The 25878-nt window shown below is 39.7% G+C and overlaps 1 protein-coding gene across 2 annotated transcripts in view; it reads left to right on the top strand.

Moving 5' to 3' along the window:
* LOC136857595 (uncharacterized) overlaps positions 1-25529 on the top strand; it is a 39512-nt gene extending 13983 nt beyond the window's left edge. For both annotated transcript variants that reach the window (XM_067136376.2, XM_067136377.2), the window contains exons 2-5: positions 5637-8061; positions 15368-15583; positions 16309-16534; positions 24153-25529. In XM_067136376.2, coding sequence (XP_066992477.1) covers positions 5883-8061; positions 15368-15583; positions 16309-16534; positions 24153-24213 — 2682 coding nt within the window. In that variant the 5' untranslated portion in view covers positions 5637-5882 and the 3' untranslated portion in view covers positions 24214-25529. The remainder of the gene's footprint in view (positions 1-5636; positions 8062-15367; positions 15584-16308; positions 16535-24152) is intronic.
* Positions 25530-25878: the final 349 nt, after the last annotated feature.

Raw genomic sequence — 25878 nt, 5'->3', positions numbered from 1 at the left:
CCGCTCAGTGCTTCGTCAATTGGAAGAGTTATTATTTTTAATATATCTCTACTCAAATTCCCACATGGTATGTTCCTTTAAAAAGACTGTACTTGTGTTTACATTGTTTATGTTTTTCTTCGATATTTACGCTTTAATTTACTTCAGGCTGATGATGACCTATTACTAGGTCGAAACTAGTCCCTATGTAATTTTCATTTTGTATTGAAAAGGTGGACCAATAATAATATATTATTTTACTCTATTGTAATTCTCTTTGACCGAATCCTCAAAAGACTGTTGTATCAACTTTCCATCTTCAGAACAAACATGCAAATTACAATCCTACAGTCAGTTTCAGAGAAGGGTGACATTGGACAGAATACTGACATACAAAATGCCTCAAGAATGTAGCAGCTAAAATTAAAACCTGGAACAACATATTACAGAAGTTAACAGGGACCACCTGGGGTCCTTAAGCTGCATTTACACTAAGCGCAATTTCCTCGCGAAATAATTTTACGAGGGTATTGTGCCTAGTGTAGATGCTCCCTCACCCCTGAGTAATTGCGGAGTGAGGACCCTCGCTGTGAGCTGGAGCTCAGTTGGTTTTGTCCGCGCATCAAACGGTTTCGCTCAGTGTAAACGTGGTCCCCATAGTTGCGCGAGGCATGAATCAAGAACAGTGCTTGCAGCTCATCGAGCTCTACACAAATCGAGATTTTATGTGTAATCCGAAAAACAAAAACTATTTCAATCGCAATAAAAGAGAAGATGCGTGGAAGGAAATTAGTTCTCAACTAAACTTTCCTATTTCTACAGTGAAAGGGAAGATGAAAGCGCTACTGGGATCATATCGAAGCGAAAGACCGAAAGAAAATAAAAGTAGTCACTGGATCAGGTAAGCAATTACTATTGGTTTATAATGCAAAATTGTCATTTCATTGCTATTTTTAACCTACCAGTACCTATTTTGAAGCATTCTTGGGTCATTGTGAAGAACTTACACTAACCGGCACGTAAAACGCACACTTCAATTTCTTACAAAAACTGAAATTTATTTTACTTTATGACACTAATCTACTATATGATGATGAAATAATGTAGCGGCTGGAGGGACAAAACAAGTTTCCATGTTGGCTGCAAAACCAGAACTGAAGCTTTCAGGCTATTTTTCGCTCTGAATTGCGCTCTGTTTTGGGTAGTGCTAAATTTCACTCGAAGCGACTAAGTTTCGCCCGAGCGACTTTCGCAAGGGAGTTTCGCTAATGTAAACGCAGCTTTAGATCCACAGCTCTGGCTCTTTCGTACTCGGTTGCAGAATACTGCTATTCTACAGGGTTAAACAGTGGTCACACTAAAATAATTGACACAGAGCTCAGTAAAGCAATGCGCCTCATCACAGGGTGTATTCCATCTACACTAGTGTCCAGAAGTTAAGCATAAGTTACGAGTAAGCAAGCCAACAGGAAATAGACCGCAAATTGCACGACATATGCACCTACCAACCTTACATGTTTGCTCTGTATAGGAAAGGAGTGTTCCCTGCTTTGACTAACGGCGTAACCGCAAGGTAAATACAGCCAGTGCCTGCGCCCCATATTCCCTCAGTCGTGTTTGCCCTGTTGTAGTGTGCAGAGTGCAGCCTCGTGGTGGACGTGACAACATAATGGCACAACGACGCCATTTGAACCCCTTTTTGCAGGGTAGAATACTTGGCTTCCTGGAAGCAGGCCAGACACAGACCAAAGTCGCTGTATCCTTGAATGTGCTGCAGAGTGTCATTTCCAGGCTTTGGAGATGATTTCGAGACACAGGAGATGTTAGTTATAGGCCAGTACCAGGTCGACCAAGGGTAACCAGCCCACAGCAGGACCGATATCCGGCCTTAACCGCCCAATAAAATCGGAGTGCACCTGCAAGACAATTGTCGATGGAGCTTGCAGCCATCTCAGGAGTTGCCGTTTCCTGGCAAACTGTGTACCGGAGGCTCAGAACAGCAGGGCTGTTTGCCCAACATCCAGCGGTTTGCGTCCCGCTCACTCCAGCCCAGAAGCGGGCTTGTTTACTGTGGAGCCGTCAACATCGAAACTGGACCATGAATGAATGGAGCCATGTGCTCTTCACAGATGAATCCCGCTTCAGTTTGCAGAACAATTCCCATCGCACGTTAATCTGGAGAGAACCAGGTAGCCGATACAACCACAGGAACATCGTAGCACGGGACCAGTATGGTGGTGGTGGCGTCATAGTGTGGGGCGGCATCATTTTGAATGGCTGTACGGACCTGCACATCTTCCTGGGTGGTCCAAGGAACACTGTTAATGCTCGGAGATACAGGGATGAGGTACTGAGACCACATGTTCGTCTCTTCAGAGGTGCGGTTGGTCCAGATTTCCTCTTAATGGACGATAATGCCCGACTGCACCGCGCTGCTCTTGTAGATGAATTTCTGGCTGGGGAAGACATTCATCGCATAGACTGGCCAGCAAGGTCTGCGGATCTGAATCCTATAGAACATGCCTGGGATGCATTGGGGAGGTGAATTGCATCCCGTCAGCCTCCACCAAGGACCCTCCAAGACCTTCGCATTGCCCTTTCGGAAGAATGGGATCAACTGCCACAAGAGCTCTTGGACCATCTGATAGAGAGCATGCCACGTCGCTGCGAAGCATGTGTGGCCGTTAGGGGTAACCGTACACCCTATTAACAGCAAATTTTTTGTGGAAGACATTGCCAAGTTTTGTTAGTTGTTGTCAAAGGTGCACCTTAGCTATCAGAGCCTTTCTGACACTTTTTTTTTTTTTTGAACAAGTTGTGTGACATATGGTGTGTGAGTCAGCTTCCGATTGTTCAGCAATCTGTCTGACATTCCTATCGGGCGGTATGGCCTCGTTTAGTGATTATGCTTAACTTTTGGACACTAGTGTACTAACACGCACTGGCTATCAGTTCTAAGTAACATTCCACCCCCACCCCTAAGAAGATCTCAGTCATTGCTGAACACATGGAACACATGGAAGATAATTGAAAACAACCCACTGTTACCAATACATTAAGTTTGTCCAGTATTATTACCGCAGCGATTAAAGTCCAGACAACCATCATGGCGAACAGCAATCAATCTGCAAGACAATCACTTCAAAATACTAGATGCATGGAACAATCAGTGGCAGAGCCAAAACTCCCTGACACATCATTACTTAATTAAAACTCCTTGGGAGCAGCCTGCAGGCTTTCATTCACCTCGACGACAGTGCTGTGTACTGAATAGAATAAGGACTGGCCAGGGAAGATGCGGAGCAATACTGAACAAATGGGGATGGAAGTCCTCTCCTCATTGCGATTGCGGTGAAAAACAGCAAACCATGGATCATAATATTGTTCGAATGTCCCCTCAGAGTGTTTAGAGTCTTAATGAAAGATCTCCACAACCTACACAAGAAGCCATTGAGTGGATTAACCATCTGGACATAGTATTGTGAATACTTTTATGAACTTGAGAGTGTGTCTATATGTGTGTATTTTTGTACATATTTTGTACATATTTCATCATACTATAAATAACTCCATTTTCTAACCAAAATTCAATATATTCTGTCTTGCAAGTTTAAAGTTACATAAAATGTTCAGTTTTTAAGCTAAAAGCTTCTGGTTTTCACAAAAATGATCGCAAATTTATCTACTATCAAAATATAAAATAAACCAAAAATGTGGTTTTCCGACTTAAGGTATGGTTTTCTGGAGAGCGTCAGATATGCACTTTACAGACTATGAATCTCATGTTTAAATCTGTATTGACGGTTGAACTACTTACAGAATTGTACAGAACTATTTTAATCCTCCTAATCAGTACTGTATATTTTACATCTAATTAAGATGAAACTTCACACATAAATAGACTTGTTTTAACCCGGCATTAGGTCATCCTCAGTAAGACATGTATGATGAATTAAAAACATAGAAAAAACACAAAATGAAATGGGTAACAGACCAAAGACATACCCTCATCTGTCCCTCGAACCACATTAAGTTTTTTAACTAACTAGTGGCCGAGTGGCTCATACGGCTGACCTCAACATGGCAGGTTCGATCCTGGCTCACTCGGTGGTACTTGAAGGTGTTCACATACGTCAGCCTCGTGTCAGCGTCCCCAAAAGTCTTTTTTGCAAGTTGCTTTACGTCGCACCGACACAGATGGTCTTACGGCGACGATGGACAGGAAAGGGCTAGGAGTTGGAAGGAAGCGGCCATGGCCTTAATTAAGGCACAGCCCCAGCATTTGCCTGGTGTGAAAATGGGAAACCACGGAAAACCATCTTCAGGGCTGCCGACAGTGGGATTCGAACCTACTATCTCCCGAATACTGGATACTGGCCGCAATTAAGCGACTGCAGCTATCGAGCTCGGTCCCAAAAGTCTTTAAAACTGTAGTTATTGGGACATAAAGCCAATAAGATTATTATTATTATTATTATTATTATTATTATTATTATTATTATTATTATTATTATTATTATTTAAAAGCTGCAGCCAGACAGAGAAACTACCAGATAAGTATGAGCTTGCCAGATATGAATTATATGTAAGAAGTGTTCAGCTACCTTATTTGGTGTTTCATTCTGTTCTCAAAATATGACACACCAAAGGGAGAGTGTGTTTTACTAAGAACTTTTATTTTAATTTTTGTGTATGGCTTTTGGTGCCAGGAGTGTCTGAGAACATATTCTGCTTGGCTGATGCAGGCTTTTCTATTGTACGCCCATGGGCAACCTGTGCATCTGGATATGGGATGATAGTGATGGGGCAGGGAGAGGGTGAAACCTAGTGTTGACATATAGCCTACTTGTATTGAATAACATCAAGGGGCCTCCTCAAGGCTTAACGTCCCCATCTGATGGGCGAATAACCCTCTACAGTGCTGTATGCCCTCACTTCATATGAACACTACAGAGAGGTTTGGAATTGAATCCAGGCTTTTGGCATGCAGTCTAGTGATTAGAAATTGTATACCACCATCTTTCCTACTCTACCAGCCAACATTCTGATGGTGAAATTCTTTTCCACCAGTGCGACTCAAACTAGCTAACTATGGCCACATGGCTACCAGGTGATCTACTATCCATTTTTAGAATTTAAAGATCAAAGTATACAACATGTTAGCTTCAAAAGAAAAGCTCAATGAAAAAAATGTATTTGTCATTATGCTCCATTACTTTCAAAATAAGCCCTGCATGATCAGAAGTGAAGATAGATTATTTTTGTTGACCTTGTGTGCTTAAATGTTACTTTTTTTTAAAATGTATACTGTTGAGACGCTGGCCTTCTGTCCCCAACTTGGCAGGTTTGATCCTGGCTCAATCTGGTGGTATTTGAAGGTACTCAAATACGTCAGCCTCATGTTGGTAGATCTACTGGCACATAAAAGAACTCCTGCGGGACTAAATTCTGGCACCTCGGCGTCTCCAGAAACCGAAACAGTAGTTAGTGGGACGTGAAGCCAATAACATTATTTAAAAAATGTATACCTTTTTTACGATATTTTACCATCCTACCACATTTCATGTTAACCTGAAATGATCAGGTTGGGAGTTGATTATGGATTATATTATTATGTTTTGGAGTAACTAATGAAAGTTTATTTTTCTTTGTTTCAGAGTTCTCCTGCCTGTGTACAGCAATGCTGGCAGAATATTATACATTAACATAATTCTCCCTGCAAGAAATCTAATGCATTGCACACAGTATAATTGGTACACATTAACCTGCAAAAAATCTAATGTATTGCAAACAGTATAATTGGCATAACAGTACAGGCTGGTTTTAATCTTCCTTAATTAGAAGAGCATTTTGAATCTGATGTGTCATTGTTTTTATCTCGTCATGACCAGTGTATTAGCTAAATGGAAGCTGGCAAGTGTGGGCAAGTATTTGCACAATTGGCTACAGAGACTCAGAGCCTTGATGCTGTAAGAGCTTTGCATCAAACTGTTGTAGCTCTGAGAGTAGCGCTCGACAAATCTCGTACAGAGCTTCAGGCTCTGCGGGTTAAAGTTCAGTCTCACATAGACACTGCCATCTATGCTGACACCATTGAGAAACTGGCTCTAGAAAATCACATTCTGCGTCAACGGGTAATTGACGAAGGTAAAGTACCAGATTATGTTGACCAATTCCTTAAATGTTCCTCGCCTAAACAAAAGATTGAAACTGTAGATACTGTTGGAAACCATATGGAGACCACTAATTCAGATTCAGTACAAGAAGTTCCAAAACCTGTTGGACAGACCAAAGACAGTCCCAAGGAAGTGGAAACCAAAGAAAGTCCAAAGAATGATCCAAAAAGAGAAAGTCTGATAAATAGGGACCAAAGTAAAATAAGTCCAAAGCAAGCAGATCAAACCAAAGAGAATCAAACTCAAGGGCAAAATATAGGAAATGCAAAATATACTGACTCTGTACAGGAATGTCAAAAACAGGTTAGTGAAGAAGTTTTAGGTCACACGGGCATACTGTCTCGAACTTTAGGGAATCATGCTCTTCAGGAGAAGTCTGAAGTTTCAGACAAATGTGATAAGAAACAGCCAAGTGGTAGATCACTTTCAGAAGAAGGAGACCGCTCTGCTGGGAGTGAGACAAGTCAACAGGATGGGGAAATTCTTCAGGATCGTAAGACAATGGGAGAGTCGGACAATGAATCAGAAGAACTTGATGATATTGAACTTATATTTACAACAGAAGAAACTAAAGAATTGGGAGTTTTACAGGAAGACCTGGTGTCCATCACAGATTCAGAGGTATGGCAGCCATCTGGAAATTTACATAAGTTCCCTGAAATGGATCAGTTTGATGAAGCCCCAGAGGATAGCTCTGGAGCTGATGGTGGTGATAAAAATCATATTGATTCTACGGAGAAAGTGTCATCGAATCTCACCAGAACATGGACTCAGTCTGTGCTAGTTGAAACTGACATATCCAAATGTGGAGTACTAGATGATGCTGAGATAATTGGGAATATTTCTCGCAGAAATACACTGCCTAACCCTCTAATGTATCAACCAATTATACACAGAGAAGCTCTTAGTGGAAGTCGAAGCCAATTACTTGGACCTACTCCGAATAGCCCTCGACCAATGGCTGTGAAATTTGCTCCTTCTCCTTCCTCTAGTCCTCGAGGCACCAAGCCGGACTTTCGCAAATCTCCAGTGCGACCCATTCTAATGGAAAGAAATTCTACTAAAAGAGAGTCAGAAGCTCAGACAGACATCACCGCTCTACCATCTCACTGGAAATCTGAAAGTTACTTGGCACATAAGGTAGCACATCCTTTTACTACACTACCTTCCAAATTTGCCATGCCTGTGCCTCAGACATCTCAGAACAAGTATTCTCTTAAATTGGCTGATAAAACTCAAGAAGCCCGCCGTACCTTGCTTTCAGATATTAATTTTACAAGTATGGTTCCAGAGTTATCTCGAAGTGCTGACCACCTGTGTCAGGAAGATCTTGAAGATTGCAGTCGTAGTCACCTGGGCTCAGGATTATGTCGAAATTATCCTCGTGCACACACGTACATGAAAGGTACAAGTCATGGAAGTAGTGTAGTATCACCTAGTTATGGTCATCAGAGGGAATATAGCAAAGAATCATGGTCACCATGTGATTGCGCACAGAGTAGCAATCTTATTAATTATAGCGGATCACATGGTCGGTCTAGTTGGGATTGTTACCAAGGAAGTATGAGGTATCGTGGATCCTTAACATCTATTCCTTCTCAGCATATGTATGAATATTCAGATTCCAAGAGAAGGCATTCCTGGAGGCCATCACCAGAAATGTATCGCAGCAGCTCCATGGCTCTGAAACCTTCTTGGGGTTCAGTGCCATCTTCCCCAACTCACAGCCATCGCTCACGTAATATTCCCTTTTCTCCTTCATATGCCACTCCCCGATCGGATATGAACTTGTTTTCTACAGGCTACTGGTCTGGAGGTAGAGATTCACAGTACAGCATATCATCCAGAAACATCAAGGTACAACCAACCACAAGAATCAGATCCAGAAATAAAGTAACATTTCAAGGTATGTAGAAATGTATATAGTGAGAAAGTTGTCTACTTCTTGAGAGTTTTATTTTTCATTTGTGTTTATTTCATGTTATGACTTTATACATATTTTCATTAAGTTCTTCCATTTACTGCAAAAATCATGAAGATACATATTTTTCAGACACAATGGTTTTCAGTTGAAATTACATAAATCCATCAAGGTAGTTTAGGAAGAGAGAGGGTGTGTAAAATATTTGAGGATAGGAAACAGGCAAATGGAACAGGTTTCTTTCTTTGAAAATATCTCTGTTTCTTTATGGAATTAAGGAGTTCATCTTTCAGTGATATATGAGCTCGAATTTGTATGCGAAATGAACAAAAAGTCAACATTGAGTGATTTTATCCTATAGTGCATCTCTACCTATTGCAGTAGTATGCAGTTTAATGAACATCCAGCTTCTGTTTCCAATACATGCGCTATACCATTGTTGTTCTTCCTTATCTTTTCATGCACTACTGCCAAGTATTTTTAAATATTAAATATCAAAATATGAGTGAATAATAAGTCTCAAAGACATGACAAAAATTAAAAGAAGGAAATCTCCAACGTAATTTCTCTTGACATGTTCCTAATACATATTACGTCATAATTATTGAAATAGCTATCCTATCTGGTTGAAACTTTTATGATAACTAAATGTATGTGTGTGGGTACTACTAGAAAAGTGCGCTGGAAAATCTCCTTTCAGTTTAATAAATAAAAATTATTTTAAAACACAAAATTAATTTTTTAATATACCGGGCGGGTTGCCCGTGCGGTTAGAGGCGCGCGGCTGTGAGCTTGCATCCGGGAGATAGTGGGTTCGAATCCCACTGTCGGCAGCCCTGAAGGTGGTTTTCCGTAGTTTCCCATTTTCACACCAGGCAAATGCTGGGGCTGTACCTTAATTAAGGCCACGACCGCTTCCTTCCAACTCCTAGGCCTTTCCTGTTCCATCGTCGCCATAAGACCTATCTGTGTTGGTGCGACGTAAAGCCACTAGCAAAAAAAAAAATTCGAATATAATTATCTAAACATCAAAATTTTACCCTGCTAATGATTTTTTTTCTTTTTTCAATGTTAGGTAGGCAGTGGAAGTATGAGATATATTAAGGACAACTTGAATTTATTTTTAAAAGAATTCCCAGTATGATAGCTCTATTAGGCTCTTACATAGCTTTGAATAAGTACGAGCTGATGATTGCAGTGCAGCAAATGAAATGTAATATCAAGGTTCCTAAAAGGAAACCATAATTAGTCTATATATTTGATATAGGCCAAAGGCAGGCATTTGTACAAGTGGAGGCACATGCTTCCCCTAGTGCACTGTCACAGCATTGCCCTACATAGGAGGCTTGCAGTGGTGTCTCAACAGCGTACTAGTGCCAGCGTGTTGGAAAGGTGCAGCATTTCAACTGATGAGCCCGCTGCTGCACTGGGGCGAAACACTGGTAATTTCACGATTGAAAAAGCCTAAAGACTTAATAATAATAATGTTATTTGCTTTACGTCCCACTAACTACTCTTTAAGGTCTTCGGAGACGCCGAGGTGCCGGAATTTAGTCCCGCAGGAGTTCTTTTATGTGCCAGTAAATCTACCGACACGGGGCTGTCGTATTTGAGCACCTTCAAATACCACCGGACTGAGCCAGGATCGAACCTGCCAAGTTGGGGTTAGAAGGCCAGCGCCTAAAGACTTAAAGAGCTTAAATGAAATCATCAAGCATTCCATACGTCTTGCTCTCATATTGTGATTTTTTATCATTAAGCTACAGGGAACATATGCGGGAGAGAAGGTCATTCTTAATGGAGATTTAGAGAACTGTTACTCAGGTATTTTACTATCTATAATGATCTTTTAACCGGTTCATTGTTTTGCCCTATGGTGTGACAACATGTTATGTGTATGAAAAGTGGTAAAGTTTTTTTTTTTTTTTTTTTGCTTTACGTCGCACCAACACAGACAGGTCTTATGGCGACGATGGGACAGGAAAGGGCTAGGAATGGGAAGGAAGCGGCCGTGGTCTTAATTAAGGTACAGCCCCAGCATTTGCCTGGTATGAAAATGGGAAACCACGGAAAACCATTTTTAGGGCTGCCGACAGTGGGGTTCGCACCTACTATCTCCCGAATACTGGATACTGGCCGCAATTAAGCGACTACAGCTATCGAGCTCGGTAGTTTAGGTTTTATTAAGTTTTTCATAGTAATGTGTCCAGAATGTAGCCTACATGATCGATACTGTTATTGTTATTTCTTTACCCTTTCTTTTTAAAATTTTAACTTTGGTGTTTATTAAATGACAGTGAACTGTGAATGGCCAAGGGAGATGGCTTCGTGGTATAGGCCACTTATCTGTGAGTTTGCATTTGGAAGACGGTAAGTTTGAACTCATTAACAAGGGAGGGCTGCCAAACAGATATGAAATATGACAAAACTAGCATCAGTTAATGGACAATGGTGCCAAGTGGTTTGTCACCTTCAAAGTTGGGATCATTACCCCGTAGTATATAAGGAATGAAGGAAAGGTACATCGTGTAAGTTAATAGGTGACCACAGTGCATACTGCTCTATGCGCAAGGCTTAATGCTGTGTGCGGCAGTTGAATGGTTAAGACATTGGACTAGAAAGAATCCCTTATTCAAAGACAACTAGAGTTGTTTGTTGTAGGTTTTCATAACATCATATCCTGCACACATTTTGAAACGGAGAACATCTGTTGTAACAAAGAATATGTACTGTTGTGAGTGAATGTCAGAATATTGATGTTCATATTGCAGGAGATTTATAAACAGATACGATAGATAAGATAATTCTTACTGGAGATTGAGAACCTGTACTCAGGTATTTTGCTGTTTTCATCTGTAATGTTCTGGGAACTTTGAACAATCAACAGAAGGGATAATACTAGACTCCAGGCTGCAGAAATGAAACCAGATGTCAGTGCTTCAGAAAACAAGATGCTATAAGATCAGAAATGAAATGATCTGAAAAGATGTCCAAATGGAACAACTTTGTGAAACTCGAGCAACATCAAGATATAAATGGTTTGGTCACTTGAAGAAAATGGATCCAAGTAGAGTAGTAAGGGAATGATTTGAAAGCGACCTGGAGGGCAAACGACTTAGAGGCAGGCCAAGGACAAGATGGATATCCCAAATAAAAGATTATCTTCAAGGAAGAGGTAATGGTGTAAAGTTGAAGAGGAAGGAATGTACCTGTGCAGACTGAAATGAAGAGTGCTCCTGCAGCACACTCGGGAACCTGGAGATGGCTAAATGATGATTAAATTATTATTTCTACTTGAGGTTAGTAATGATAAAGGTATATTACATGTGCGACATACCATCGTTCCAGTTTGCAAGTAACAAAGAGGAGAGAAATCTGCATGTTGACTGTGATCTGTTTCATATGTTGGTAGATGGTCTGCACCATAGAAATATGCAAAACATAAACATGTAAGAGATTACAGACAACATGCAGATTAATCTCCTATTTGTTACTAGCAAACTGGAAGGTATATCGCACATGTGTGGTACTTTTAACATTAATTATTTTCTGTAGAAATAATCATTCGAATCTGTTTATAAATCTTACGTATTATAAATACCAATATTATGATATTCATTCACAACAGCACATGTCTTTCGTTACAAAAGATGTTCCCTGTTTCAGAATGAGTGCATGATAGAATGTTACACAAACCTAAAACAAATGACTCTAGCAAGGTTTGTACCTGGCATCCTTCGCTTTCTAGCCCTGCATCTTAATCACTTGTCCTTCGCTCAGGACATTTATCATTGAACGTAGAGCAGTATGTGTGTGGTCACTGATTTACCGTGTATACTATGGGTTAGTTGCCCTAACTTCAAAGGTGACATAATTGGGTACAATTGTCTATTATTTAATGCTAGTTTTGTCACATTTCATAATATGTTTGGTTATCTCTCCTTGTAAATGTAAGTTATCCTCTTCCATTCGCCTCACATGACCCCACCACCGTAGCTGATTTTGTAATATTGCTTCGTCCATCGAGTTCATTCCTAACTTAGCCTTTACCTCATCGTTTTATTTAAGTTCTGACGATTCTTCTCATGTTTGAGGAGCTGATTAGTTGTTTTGTTTTTGATTTGGAACAAGGTTTCAAGAGGCTTCCGGGAGAGTTACGGATTTGAAAAATAAATAACTGTTGGATCTTAGTGTCTATTAACAGGCATTTCTTATTATATGTTGACCAGGTCCAAAATTGGGCTCTTTTTATTTTGATAGATTTGTGTTTCTTTCTTGTTTTAAGGTGGGTGGTTGTATGCGTGTGTGTGAGGATTTCTCCAAGATATTTAAATTGTAGAATTATGTTACTTTTTCATTCTTTTATGAAGTCTTTATTTATGCTCAGGGGCCTGATCTTAGTTTTCTCGAAGGATATTTGTGATCCTAATTTTGTGATGGCTCGTGATCTGGGCAAGGACTTCTTCCAAAAGAGTAAATCATACACAAATCACAGGCAGTTTGTTCTTATGGAGTTTTTTTTTGCAAGTTGCTTTACATCGCACCAACACAGACAGGTCTTATGGCAATGATGTGACACTAGGAGGGGGAAGAAAGTGGCCGTGGCCTTAATTAAGGTACAGCCCCAGCATTTGCCTGCTGTGAAGATGGGAAACCACGGAAAACCATCTTCAGGGCTGCCACCAGTGGGGTCGAACCCACCATCTCCCAAATACTGGCTACTGGCCGCAATTAAGTGACTGCAGCTATTGAGCTCAATTATTGAGGGTTTTGCTCCAATTTTGATTATAGGTGATTACAGTTTCATGATGTAATCAAGAGATATTGAAAAGCAGTGGAGGTAATCTGTCACCTTGTCTGAGGCCAGTTTTATTGTAAAAGCTTTTGAGACTTCTCCCCTGAACTTTATCCTTGGAATTCATGTTGGTTAAAGTTAGTTTGATGTTTTTTATTAATTTTGGATGAAGACTAGGTTCTGAGGATTTTTTTAACGTGTGGGTCTGTAGATACTTATCGTATGTTTTTTTTAATCTATTGATGAGACAGAGCTGTTTTTTCTGTACTTGTAATGTCCTATTATCAGTTTCAGGCTAAAAAGTTGGTCATTTTTTACTATTGCATTTCCTGAATTTAATTTTAGCTACTTAAGTTGGAAGCCATAATTTTGGTCATGCTTAGCCCGGAAGAGCATACATAGCAAATGGAGATGTAATTCTAGTATGTCTACACTGCATTTTGTACTTATCACAATAGTTTGCAGTGATGTCGCTAGTGACTTGCTGGCTGACCAGTGTCTTGGGACCGAGCTCGATAGCTGCAGTCGCGTAAGTGTTTCCAGTATTCAGGAGATGGTGGGTTCGAACCCCACTGCCCGCAGCCCTGAAAATGGTTTTCCATGGTTTCCCATTTACACACCAGGCAAATGCTGGGACTGTACCTTAATTAAGGCCATGGTCACTTCCTTCCCATTCCTAGCCCCTTCCTGTCCCATCATCGCCGCAAGACCTGTCTGCATCAGTACAACGTAAACCAACTTGTAAAACAAAACAAAAAAAATGTGTCTTTGGAAAGGTGTGGTATTCAGCTGATGAGCCTATGCCACACTGGGGTGAAACACTGGTCATTTTTGACGATTGAGTTTCCTGAATTTTATTTTGTTGACTGTATATCAATTTACATAAAAGAAAGGAATGTATTGAATAGGTTGAACCTCTTTTTCAATTATTTAATTTTTAACGTTAATACTTTCAATACGGAACAATGAAATTTTTATCTTTAAATGTATATCAATTTGTCAACTTGGGCTTGTATATGTAAGGTTACTATGAGACTAAAACTAATCATAGAGTGTAAAAAAAAAACTTTAAATCAGCTGAGAATCTGTATGTTACATTTTGAACCTAATTATGTAACAAGTGAAAACATCAACCATTTCCTCAGATACACAGAAATGGGAATGGTGTGTAGATAGTTTTGAATTACTAATTCATGCTATGTTCATATTAACTGAAGATCTCTGTGCCTGCTTGCAAGAGGTATTCGTGCATATATGTATGTGTGCTATAACCCTTGAATATTATTTGTGTGCAGGGTTGAGTGGCTCAGACGGTTGAGGCGCTGGGCTTCTGACCCCAACTTCTTGGCAGGTTCGATCCTGGTTCAATCCAGTAATATCTGAAGGTGCTCAAATACGTCAGCCTTGGCAGTAGATTTACTGGCATGTAAAAGAACTCCTGCAGCACAAAATTCCGGCACCTCGGCGTCTCCAAAAACCTTCAAAAGTAGTTAGTGGGACATAAGACAATAACATTATTCTTCTTCTTTGTTCATATTGGCATACCAAGGACCATGTTATTTCAGCTGTCTTCTCTGGGCTTTGATCTTTGCCCAGTGCTTCTTCATTCATTGCCGGTGTTGCTCGTTTCTTTCCTCCATCCACGTCTTTCCCGTCTTCAGCTTTGGCCTTTCTTGAAAACCCTGGTGGTCGTTTAGTTTCCTCCTGAGTGGGTTTAGTTCTTGTATATCTTCATAAGTGATCCCCATCTCCTGTAGGTCCCTTTCCACCTCCTTGAACCAAGTTGGCTGGGTCTTATTTTTAAAATAGGTAAAAACTTGGTTCAATAATTGTGTGGGTTTCATTCTTAGCAAGTGGCCATAAAATGCAATTCTCCTTCTCCACATGACATCAGAGATCTTCTGGACAAGTGTATACAGCTCATGGTTATGCCGACTTATATATTCTTCTTCATCTTTAATTGGGCCAAGAATTTTCCTTCACATCTTTCTTTCTTTAATTTCCAATATTCGCCATAAGACCTATCTGTGTCGGTGCGACGTAAAGCCCCTAGCAAAAAAAAAAATTTCCAATATTTCTATTGGCCTTTCTTGTTCATAGCAAGGCATTCCACTTCATACAAAGCCTCTGGTCTTATGACAGTGCAGTAATGTCCGAGTTTTGCGTTCAACATTATTATTATTATTATTATTATTATTATTATTATTATTATTATTATTATTATTATTATTATTATTATTATTATTATTATTATTATTATTATTATTTGTGTTAATTTATTTTTAATTCTGAGTGAAGGTGTTTAAGACAGTCATGAAATGTGCCATATAAATGTCTATTTGTATTTCTGTTTTTTATTTTTCATTATAAAGACTTTGTTCTGTAGAATTTCACTGGCAGGAATGAAAATCTGTTTCAGATACTGTAATAATATATCATATAATTTATTGCTATATTTTGTTTCAACTTATTGCAATACTTCTACATCCTATTTAGAGTCTTCCTTTCAACGACGGTCTCATCCAGGCCAGTCTCTTCCTGATCTTCGAGTTGATATGGAACCAGATAGTGGTGATTCAACTGACTCCCTCATTGATGAGGCTGAAGAATACCTACGTCGATCGATTGATTCAATTCTAACAGGCACTGATTGGAGTAAAGTGGGACGTCGTCGTCAGACACGCCGCATGTCTGAACCTGATCCCATCAGAGGTAGTGATGCTCACCATTCTTTCATAGATAAAATATTTATGAATATACCATTCATTTAATATTGTGCATTTTAAATATTTATTAATGACTTGGTGCTAACAAACTGGTTTTCTTATGCATTTGATTTTAAGTTTTGAAATGGAATTTTAATGTTACTTCTGCTTTTTCAAATTTTGTTAGAATTTTCTGACATCATTCATGATTAATTCTCACTACCACAGCTTCTTCAAGGGTTCAGCAACTTACGCATGGATAATCGAGCACAATTTCTTCAGTCCTTTCTTGACACTAGTGAACTGATCTACCATCTTTAAACCAGTAAATGTGCTCAAATATTTGGGAATAACCCCATAGCCTATTTCCTAGATTGAAACCAAATTCATTGCATGTACCCCATTCACTAAAATCTAGGAGCATGCATTATAAGTGTTTATAAAACTTCCCAATGCTGAAAAGCTAGTTTTCTACTCACTAGCCAGTCATGCTTGGGGAATACTCTTGAACCTTTGATTAATATTTTAAATGAATTCTAATAAACTCTCCCGAACTGTATGATAGTGATTTTATTTTAGGATTTACACCCTTGTCCATTGTAATTTATTTTTCCTGTTGACCTTGGTTTTGTACCCTTTCACTCTTCAAACCTGGTCATTTACATTTTTTTTGTTTTCCTTCCCGTGCATGGCACTAGCTATACAAATGCAATAATAATCTGTTTCTTTCAGAAATTTCTCCTCCTCAAACTTCACAACCTTTCTTGCCAAAAGTCCCACGGGATATTAAGTTAGACTACTTTGTGAAAGTGATCACCAATGAAGGAAGAGTGATGGTGGGTCGTACTCGTTATGTGGGTTCAGTGCCCAATAGACCAGAACCTCATGTTGGAGTGGAATTAGCGAAAGATGCAGGAGACTCTGATGGAACGTTTGAAGGCCGTAGATTTTTTGATTGGTAAGTTATAGCATATTCTTATTACGGATCAGGCCTTTGTTCTAGTGAAATGTCCTTTCTTGGAATCAACCAGGTGGGTCTTTGTTGTATATTGTTACTGTTACTGTATATTACCTACTCCTGTTTGTGCCGTATATGAAGGCTATTTTTTAAGTAAGGTCCATTTATCAATAGAAACAAAAGTAATAATGATATTGCCAAAACCTTTTTATTATGTCCCTTTTACAGATTAAGCTATTATTCTACATAGTTACTGTGTTTGTTTAAACATTTATTGTAGTGTTCCATCAATTTGTGTTTTCCCTCATTGTTGAACTCTGCCACCTGTGACTAAAGCCAATCTTCAAGTACTGTTTTCACTTCTTCCTTGGTGTCAAACCGCTGACTGGTGAGAAACTGCTTCAAGTGTATCCTGCTACCATATGCGACAGTAGACAGTACTACCTACGACTGTCTGGCCAAGGTTTGGGGGCTGTTACCAAACCTGACAAACTAAGGAAGAACCAATGGCTATGGGCAGAGGAGTTCACCCTTAGAGGGCTTGTTGAAACCATTGTGTAGGAAATGACCCCTAAATTCAACTGAAAGCTGCTGCCTTGCAGATGTGGTAGGGGACTGCTAAAGGCTAAGGGAGATAACCCTGAAAGAAAATCTTCTTTAACGTTAGGCATAGCAAATCAGTTGGAGAGTAACTGCAATCGCTTTCAACACTTTTACGAGCCTCAGATGCAAAGAAAGAACTCAGAATAGACAACAGCACCCGCAGACCCACGCCAGGTATTATGGCTTACAGCCTGATGATGGGCCAAGCCTTGTGATTCTGCAACAACCCCGGAGAAGACAACACACTTGTATAAGAACAATCAGTGTACTGAGTTTGACTGGAAAATATGAAGAGTTAGTGGACATCATGGAGAGAAGGAAAATATCAATATTAGGACTGAGTGAAACTAAATGAAAAAGTAAAGGGAAGAAAGAGTTGAAGAAAAACTATACCCTCTACTGGAATGGTAACAACAAAGAGATGAGAAATGGAGTAGGATTGATGTTGTCTAAAGAGTTAGATGGTATTACAAAGATTCAGTATATCAATGAGAGGATTATAAAGGCAACAGTTCACTTTGGGAAAGAGAAGCTGACACTGGTGCAAGTGTATGCCCCTCAGGTGGGTTGCAGTCAAGATGAAAAGAACAAGTTTCTCAAAGACCTAGAAGAGACCATCAGTGGGTGACGGACATTCATCCTGGTTTAAGACCAAAAGTGGAGTCCAGCAAGGCAGTGCACTATCCCCATTATTGTTTATCACCATCATGGATGACATAATGAAGAACATCAAGAAAACCTCTGGTGAACTAAATGCAATGGCCTTCGCTGATGATCTTATGATCTGGGGAGAAACTGAGGAACAAGTACAGTCGAGACTCAGTGAACGGAAGGTTACGTTCCAGAAGTTCAATCTCAAGATAACGAAACTCAAAACAGTAGTGATGGCAATAAAGTGTGGAAAGCTTTACATACCTCGGCAGTGTAATATCTCGAGAAACACTAGCCACAAAGGAGGTGGCAAATAGAGTGCAGAAGAGCTGTCAATTTTACTGGCAAGTACGAACACTCCTCTGGGATCCCAGAGTACCAACAAAATCAAAGCTGGTGATGTTCAATCAGTACTTCATACCAATCTTAACCTATGGTATTGAAACCTGCACGCTCACTAAGAAAGACTCATCAAGGTTGCAGACATCTGAGATGTTCCTTAGGTCCACAATTCAAAAAATCAAACTGGACAAGTTAAGGAATGATGTGGTTGGGAAGGAAGCGGGGATTGATAAATCATTGTTAGATCGGGTCAGCATGTCCAGACTGAGGTGGTTTGGGCATGTAATGAGGATGGAGCCAACAAGGACAGCATATGTTAACTTGGAGAGACATGTGGCAGGGAAACGGATGATGGGAAGACCAAGAACCCATTGGATGGACATCGTAAAGATGCAGATTGGGGAAGGACACTGGAGGACGTCATTAACAACAGAACGTATCTCAATAAGACAGAATGGAAGAGGCTTGCCAACAGTACCCGAGAAACTGGAAATGTAAAATGATCAAGTAACGGAACAGGTGATAGTGGCTTGGCGCAAGGTCTGGGCCCTCCATTTGCTCCCATTCAAAAGATTGGATTAACTTGAGTTTGAATAGCGGAACGAGGTCGTGCAAGAAAACTCCAGATGACAGTAGGTCACGTCGCTTATTCTGTACAGCACGACTGATGAATGTCTGCAGTTGACACATTCCTTGCTGTAAAAAATCAAATCGCAGACCTTGTCGGGACGCTCACTTATCTGAAACATTTCAACTGCCCACACCAAACCGTACGCAATGATGTCACGACTGCAACTGGTGTTGTCTCGTGCCCAAGGCATGCTGGGAGACAGCGTGCGAGCCCATTTCGATAGGCGCACCAACTTTAAAAAAGCCACAGCTGATGAGACCTTGGTTAAAAAATAATCCTCTTATATGAGCTGTAAAAATTATCATGATAATCAATTTCCCTTTCTGATCTCCAGCTGGGTAAGGATGTTAATTGCATTTTTCCATCATCCTCTGTTCAATCACCACTGCTGCTCCTCAACTATGTTCCAATTCAGGTTAAAAAAAAAAATTATGATAGCCCCAATAAGCAAATGCTCACATTAAGAAGCAGTACAGTGAATTAAGTTGGCTGCACAGAACACATTTAACTTAGTGATTGTCACAATACACTGACTTAGCAAACGTCATGGGATAGTCACCTAATAACGTGTGGGGCCTCCTCTGGCCCTGCGAACTGCAGTGAGACACCGTGGAAGTGAGTCGACAAGTCCCTGGTAGTCCTCTGGACGCAGCTGACACCAAATCTTTCGCAGAGCGGCTGCCAATGCTGGTCTGTTCATAGGTGCAGGATCCATGGCACGGAGCCTGCGTTCCAGGACATCCCAGATATGCTCAATAGGGTTTATATCGGGGCTCCTGGGTGGCCATGGCAGTCATTGGACCTCCCCTGCATGTTCCTGGAACCATTCCCGAACGATGCGGGAGCGATGTGGCGGCGCGTTATCATCTTGAAACACCACTGAACCGTCTGGGCGCTGGAAGGTCAAAAATGGATGGAGATGGTCTCCGAGCAGCTCAACATACTGCGTACCATTCAAAGTCTCTTCCAGAACAACTAGGGGGTTCATTCTCAGTGTAGCAATCATAGTTCTTCCCATCGCTTTATTGCCAAGGGCACAGATGTGAACTAATTGTCACAGGTAATATTCCTATTGGTTCCTGAAATAGGCTGCACCAATCTCAAAACTAAGCCTGACGTGTTGTTGCTCCTTTTAAAACTGCTGTTTGGTTGCTTCTCTACATACACTGCAAGGTTTTTAGCATAGAAGGTTGTTGTGGAAACCATAGCAAAGATCTTTATCCCATACTTTGCAGGTTTACTAGGCATGTACACTTAGAAGGAACAGTTTCCTCTAAATGCAACTAGTTGTTCATCAATGGTTCATCAATGGTAAGATAGTCGGTTGGATTGTATCCGTTCTTGCAATTGAGCACGAACATCTCAAAGATTTCTCGAAAAGCAGCCAGTTTGTCAACAGATTTTCTTTCATCTTTGTTGTGTACGTTAATAAATCTCAGACAACATAAAAGAAATCAAAACCTCTTTGTGCTCATGGTTACATAAATAGCCTCTACTCCTGTGCCATGTGAATTATCCCACATTTCAAATACATTTCTTCTTCCAGCCTTTAAAACCCCAGCAAGGTATAATACACCAATCAATGCACGAATTTCTCAGGAATCAGTGGGCAAAAAAACTGACAAACTGAGTGAATTTTAGTTATGTAAATGTTAGTACAATCAACTATTTTTTTTCACCATCATCAGTAATACATTGTAACGCAGCTTCTGGAGTGATAGCATTTTTCGCAGACCCTTGAGGCGATAAAAAACTGGTATAATGTTATGTCTGGGTGTACGAGAAGTGTGGGTAACTTGAGGTTCTAAGTACCACCTTGATGTGCGATCTTTTCCCAAATAAAACTCTGGGTTGACAAAAGCGACAGGAGGGACTGCTTCTTCTGCCACATCCATTTCCTCGGATTTGTCAAGAACATCAACCGGGCCAGGACGAGGAACTGCTTCTTCTACTACTTCCATTTCCTCCGAGTTGTCAGGAACATCAGCTGGGTTATCTTCTGGATTAATTTAATTTTCTCTACTCCCTACTTCTTCTCGTTCATCTTCATCCTCTGTACCTAGAACACTCATTATCCTTAGTCTCATTTAGCCAACGGCGTACCTGTTCACGGTCACTTTCACTGGTCATTATTGTTTTCACGCATGAACTATTTCAATTAAACCATTATGACGTTCAAAACTATGAAATAAAAAAAATACCACAGCAATAATCCGAAAAAAACTGTAACGCCAGTGGGCGAGCATAAAAGCCGACAATGCACTGACGGGCGGAGGGTGAGCAGGGAGAAAGGTATATGGCCGCTCAAGGTCACGAGTGTTGCCAACCCTTGTACTCACGCAAAACAAAATCACTGGAGAGGATGATTACCTCGTTGTACTTCCTCTTAAAACAAAAATCACCACCACCACCACCACCTGTACTCCGCGCGCCCACTGGGGTGTTGAGAACCTCAGCTGTTGCTCTCAGTTTCTCTGCGGTTGAGTTCAACTCAACCCATACGAAGCAGAACATGCAGAATATTTACTGGGTGTCTGAGACCAACACCCATTGACAGACTTTACTGCTTGGCTGGTATTGCTCCTCCAGACTTTCGGCGAGAAGTGTTTGCAAGGCAAGAGAGGTCATAAGTGGATCCCATAAACACCCACCCGTTATTTGGGCATCAACCTCCATCCAGAAGACTGAAGTCCAGGAAAGGTTTCCTCAATATCTCCAAGGCTGTGGATAAACCAACAAGAACAGCATATTGTGATATGTGGCGAGCAAGAATGGAGCATCTGACTGGATGGTGCCTTCTGAATCTCCACCTCCTGGTCATCATTTGGAATAGACAACCTGGACGGTACTGAATCTATTGAGGAGTGGAATAGGTAAATCCAAGAATCCTAAAAAAAATGGGGTTATTTGAGAGATCAGTCAGACTTCTGCGATTGTGGGGAGCAACAAACTACCCAACACTTTTGACTGTCAGTCCTGCCCTGTTTGTTGTACACTTGACTTGACTCAAGCCACTGAAGAAGGAATTGCTGTTGCCCATTTCTGGGCAGACTTTCTGTGGAATATGTTTGTGACATAAGATATACTTTGTTTTGTTTGTATATAATACCTTATTGATATCACCGTCTTCGTTTCTTTAATCCTGTCCAGTTACTTAAAATGCTTGGCGAGGATCTTGTAGTCCCTTATAACCCATTCTTTTCCTAGATGTTTTACAGTCCCCACAGACTGATAGATCTCTCGATATTCCTCGGGAGTAACGATGTCAGAGCACTTACGAAGAAGCTTTTCTACAAGACCAAAACCTTGTCTGCGCGTAAAAAGGAATGTCCTGTGACAGGAAAGATGACAACAATCATGAAAATATTAGCAGGTGCTTTGGTTTGTAGCCAGTAAACTAGAGCGTGGATAACATGCATGTTCTTGTTTTGGCATACACATCCGTCTGCGAACAGCCTGATACAGGTGATCGATTTATCGAAATGTACCTCATCTAAAATGAAGTAACGGCTGATGACTCCTCGTTTTGGCCCTCTTTCAGCTCAGTTTCATTCCATACATAAAATTTTGGATACTGAATACTGACATCACTAATTATATTTGGCACGAATAGAACGCTTTGCCAATTGATAATTTAGGAAGTGGTTGTACCCGTTGCAAATCAAAGCAGAAGGACATTTGTCAGCAGATTGTTCCCTCATAAGTTTGTGATAACCCTGTGAGCGAATTTTATCTGTTCTCAAATCAGCTAGTAAATAGTTCTTTTTCGCACTATCTTCTTCAGATTTAATCTGAAAGAGCATTCGAGCACAGTAACTACAAGCATCCATGGGTGGTGTCCCAAACCCAGTGTTGAACTGTGTACGGAAAATATTCTGGAAGAACCACTTTTTCACTTTCAGGTCCGCGGAAACACTCTCCTCCATGGTGATCGAAAGTGAACGGGCATGCAAGCAATACCACACTGTCAAGTACGATATAAAAATAGCAGGAACAGCCAACAAAAGAGCGGGATAAATGCAGGCTGGGAAACATTATCGTGAACATATGTTTTGAACCGTTCGCCGTGGTGCACATAATACGATTTGTTCCGAATCATGTTTTTCAGCACTGAATTCCTATGGGAAAAAATACGAAATGACCCGATCTAACTCAACAGCATTAAAGAGCATATCCCAATTGGCGGGAAACCGCATCAAAACATATTCTGACCTCGACTGCATTTAATATGTTTTGAAATGATGCTCCTCAACTAATTTCAGAGGGTGCATAACTAATTTTAGAGGTTAGGTTATGTACTTTAGCGTCTTGTTAAATTTCAGAAAGGCTGTTCTTGTGTAAATTTATAGTGAAAATGTTATTATTCTCCAGAGAGCTTGAAATATGTTTTCATAATACGTGAGCGATAAACCTAGGTTATTGACGCCGTTTGAAGTAAGAAAATTGAAATGTTTGTTTGCCACAAGCCTTTGGAGTGATGCTGTTATAATAAGAATGAAACTGATTATGCATATTCAGACTATTGGAATTAGAAAATACGTTCAAATGAGTAAGCTGCTGCTTGGAAGACATCCGCGAAAATATTTAAACAAACCGATTGCTGTTTCATACCGATTTTAATGTATTTCTGTGTGAATTCAGTATCTTTCCCAACTTTTATAGAAAATCATGCATAACGTTATAAGAACAACCTTAAACCAAAGCAGTTTTGCATTCACAGACAAAAATCTGTCAAAATAAAGCACAAACCGTAACTACAGTACAGTGTGTAAGGTAGATATCTCCTAGTTTTATTGCTGTCACTGTGTAAATAATGTATGATGGTACAATTTATGTTAATACAGGGAAAGATCTCTGAAAAGGTGTGCTTTCTACTGTAAACCTTGATTTAAGGTAAAGCCCAATTTAAGGCTTAAAAAATCAGGTCCCTGTAAAAACGTTAAATAGGGGTTCTACTGTGTATTGGAACATACCACCTAATTGAGCTGTTAGTCTCCTTACTCCTAAGTAATTGCAGCCAAAAGTTTGCAACATTTTTGTAACATAACTCGCTTGTTGGAAATCACCCTAATCTAATTGTGCCACTTTCCTGTGGATCTTTTCCAGTTCTCAAATAGTGTAATCCTGATCAGGAGTCCCATGCACTGAAACTATACTCTTGTGGTCTTACCAGTAACTTTCAAGCCCTGTCCTTTAAATCTTAATTGCTAATACAACCGCTACATACCTTATGAAGAGACCTGTAACCTCTATTCATTTTTTCCATTCACTTTGTGTTACCCTGTATTATATTGCCATAAGATTAAAGAAAGATTGTAAATAAATAAATATCACATGTCATATGACATGTTCTTACAACATGCACCATAGTTCTCATTTTGTCTTTTACAGTGAGCCAGGTCGAGCAGTGTTTGTACCTTTCAAGAAAGTGGTAATGGCGTGGACTGTCTGAACTTAATGCCCGACCGCCATTTATTCATCTCAGTGGAATGTAATGTTTGTTGATGTTAAGTTTGTATGTGTGGTGGATTGAATTGTTACTGTACTTTAGCACGAGGTTGCCACTTGTTCTACTTTCACTTGTCTTTAGTGCAGAAATATGTTCCATTATTTTTGTTTAGGATACCATATTTGCTTTTACTTGTTGTGCATGAACATTGCTTGAACATCTAAAGGGAAGAGCAAAGAGGATAGTTTTCATTTAAATAATGAAGAGGTTTTTGTACTTAAATTATACATTAAGGTGTGAATCCTGGGCAATATATCGTCAGTCTTACTAATAAACAGTGTATAACATTTATATCACATTTATACATCATTTATGTGCAATTTGATACCTATAAACTACGTATAAGAGTCTTCTGTGTATCCATCTGTTGTAGATATTCGTTGAATTGCATATACAGACCAGGCCCCATAGTATAAGCGTTGTATAGCAATGAGTGACAAAAAGAATGAGTGATCATTTTATTTTAATGGCATTTACTTTCTGCAGTAATATAATCTTGGTAAAATATCAGACTTATCAATTAAGCACACATTGAAAGAATGGAAAATAATGTTGATGATCTCCATGATATTTTTAAAATAGAAGACAGAACATTTAGAGGTTATGGGGGCTGGAAATGTTCGTAAAATAAAACACTTTGAAAAGGCGAAGTGACCCATTTCTCCTAGATGACAGAAGTTTTAAATTAAATATTGATTTACGAAGGTGTATGCTCAAATTGTCATTAACACCGTCAAAATGACTTAATGAAATATCCTGGAGATTGCTCTATGTCTTGTGAATTTCTCACTGTACTGTGCAGATGAGCGTGGATTGAGCTTAGTAATGGCTTTCTTTCAGAACCATGTGGTGTAAACCTAGATTTATCAACAGGCGTGGTCCAATGAATAGACTGATCTTGATTATCCAAGTAAGAGGAGCTGTTGATAAACTTAACCTTCATAGGTATTTGATTTGATCCAGTATTGACTTGTTTAAATCTATTAAAAAACTATTTAAAATAGTTTGTGTTGGGTCCAGCTTGTCAACATGCTTTTCATAATTGAAAATATGTATTCATTCATACATGTTTCAGGAACGTTGTGCATTCCCTTCATCAGTGAAGTCTATAAACAGTATAACACTATATTTTGTTTAGCTCACAATTTAAAGTAGTAGTATATCCTAATTCACCATATCAGTGAATAAACAAACATTAGTGAAATATTATGAAAGTTATCATTACATAAAATTTTAATATTTTGATGATGATGATGATGAATAAGAATACCTAAATAAATTTATGAACTTCAAGTTTTTCTTCTTTTTTTCTTCCTTAAATGATTGAATGCTAGTTTATACAATGGGTTCTCATCTGTACTTCTTTCATTTAAACTTGATTTAAAGTCTTTTTTTTTTAGCAAGATACATTTCTAAACTTTCTAAAACATTCATGAATGTTCCCTTTTTGTCTGAATGTATTGTCATTAGAAATGTCTGTAAATTTGTGATTCTTTTCAACCATATGCTCTCCCATTGCCAAATATCTTGTATGTTTGATTGCATTAACATGTTCTTTGCCTCGTTGGCTGAATGGTCAGCATACTGGCCTTCGGTTCAGAGGGTCCC

Source organism: Anabrus simplex, chromosome 1 (assembly GCF_040414725.1).
Source record: "Anabrus simplex isolate iqAnaSimp1 chromosome 1, ASM4041472v1, whole genome shotgun sequence".
NCBI lineage: Eukaryota > Metazoa > Arthropoda > Insecta > Orthoptera > Tettigoniidae > Anabrus > Anabrus simplex.
The sequence above is the reverse complement of the archived record's forward strand: the minus strand, read 5'-3'. Positions and strand labels throughout refer to the sequence as shown.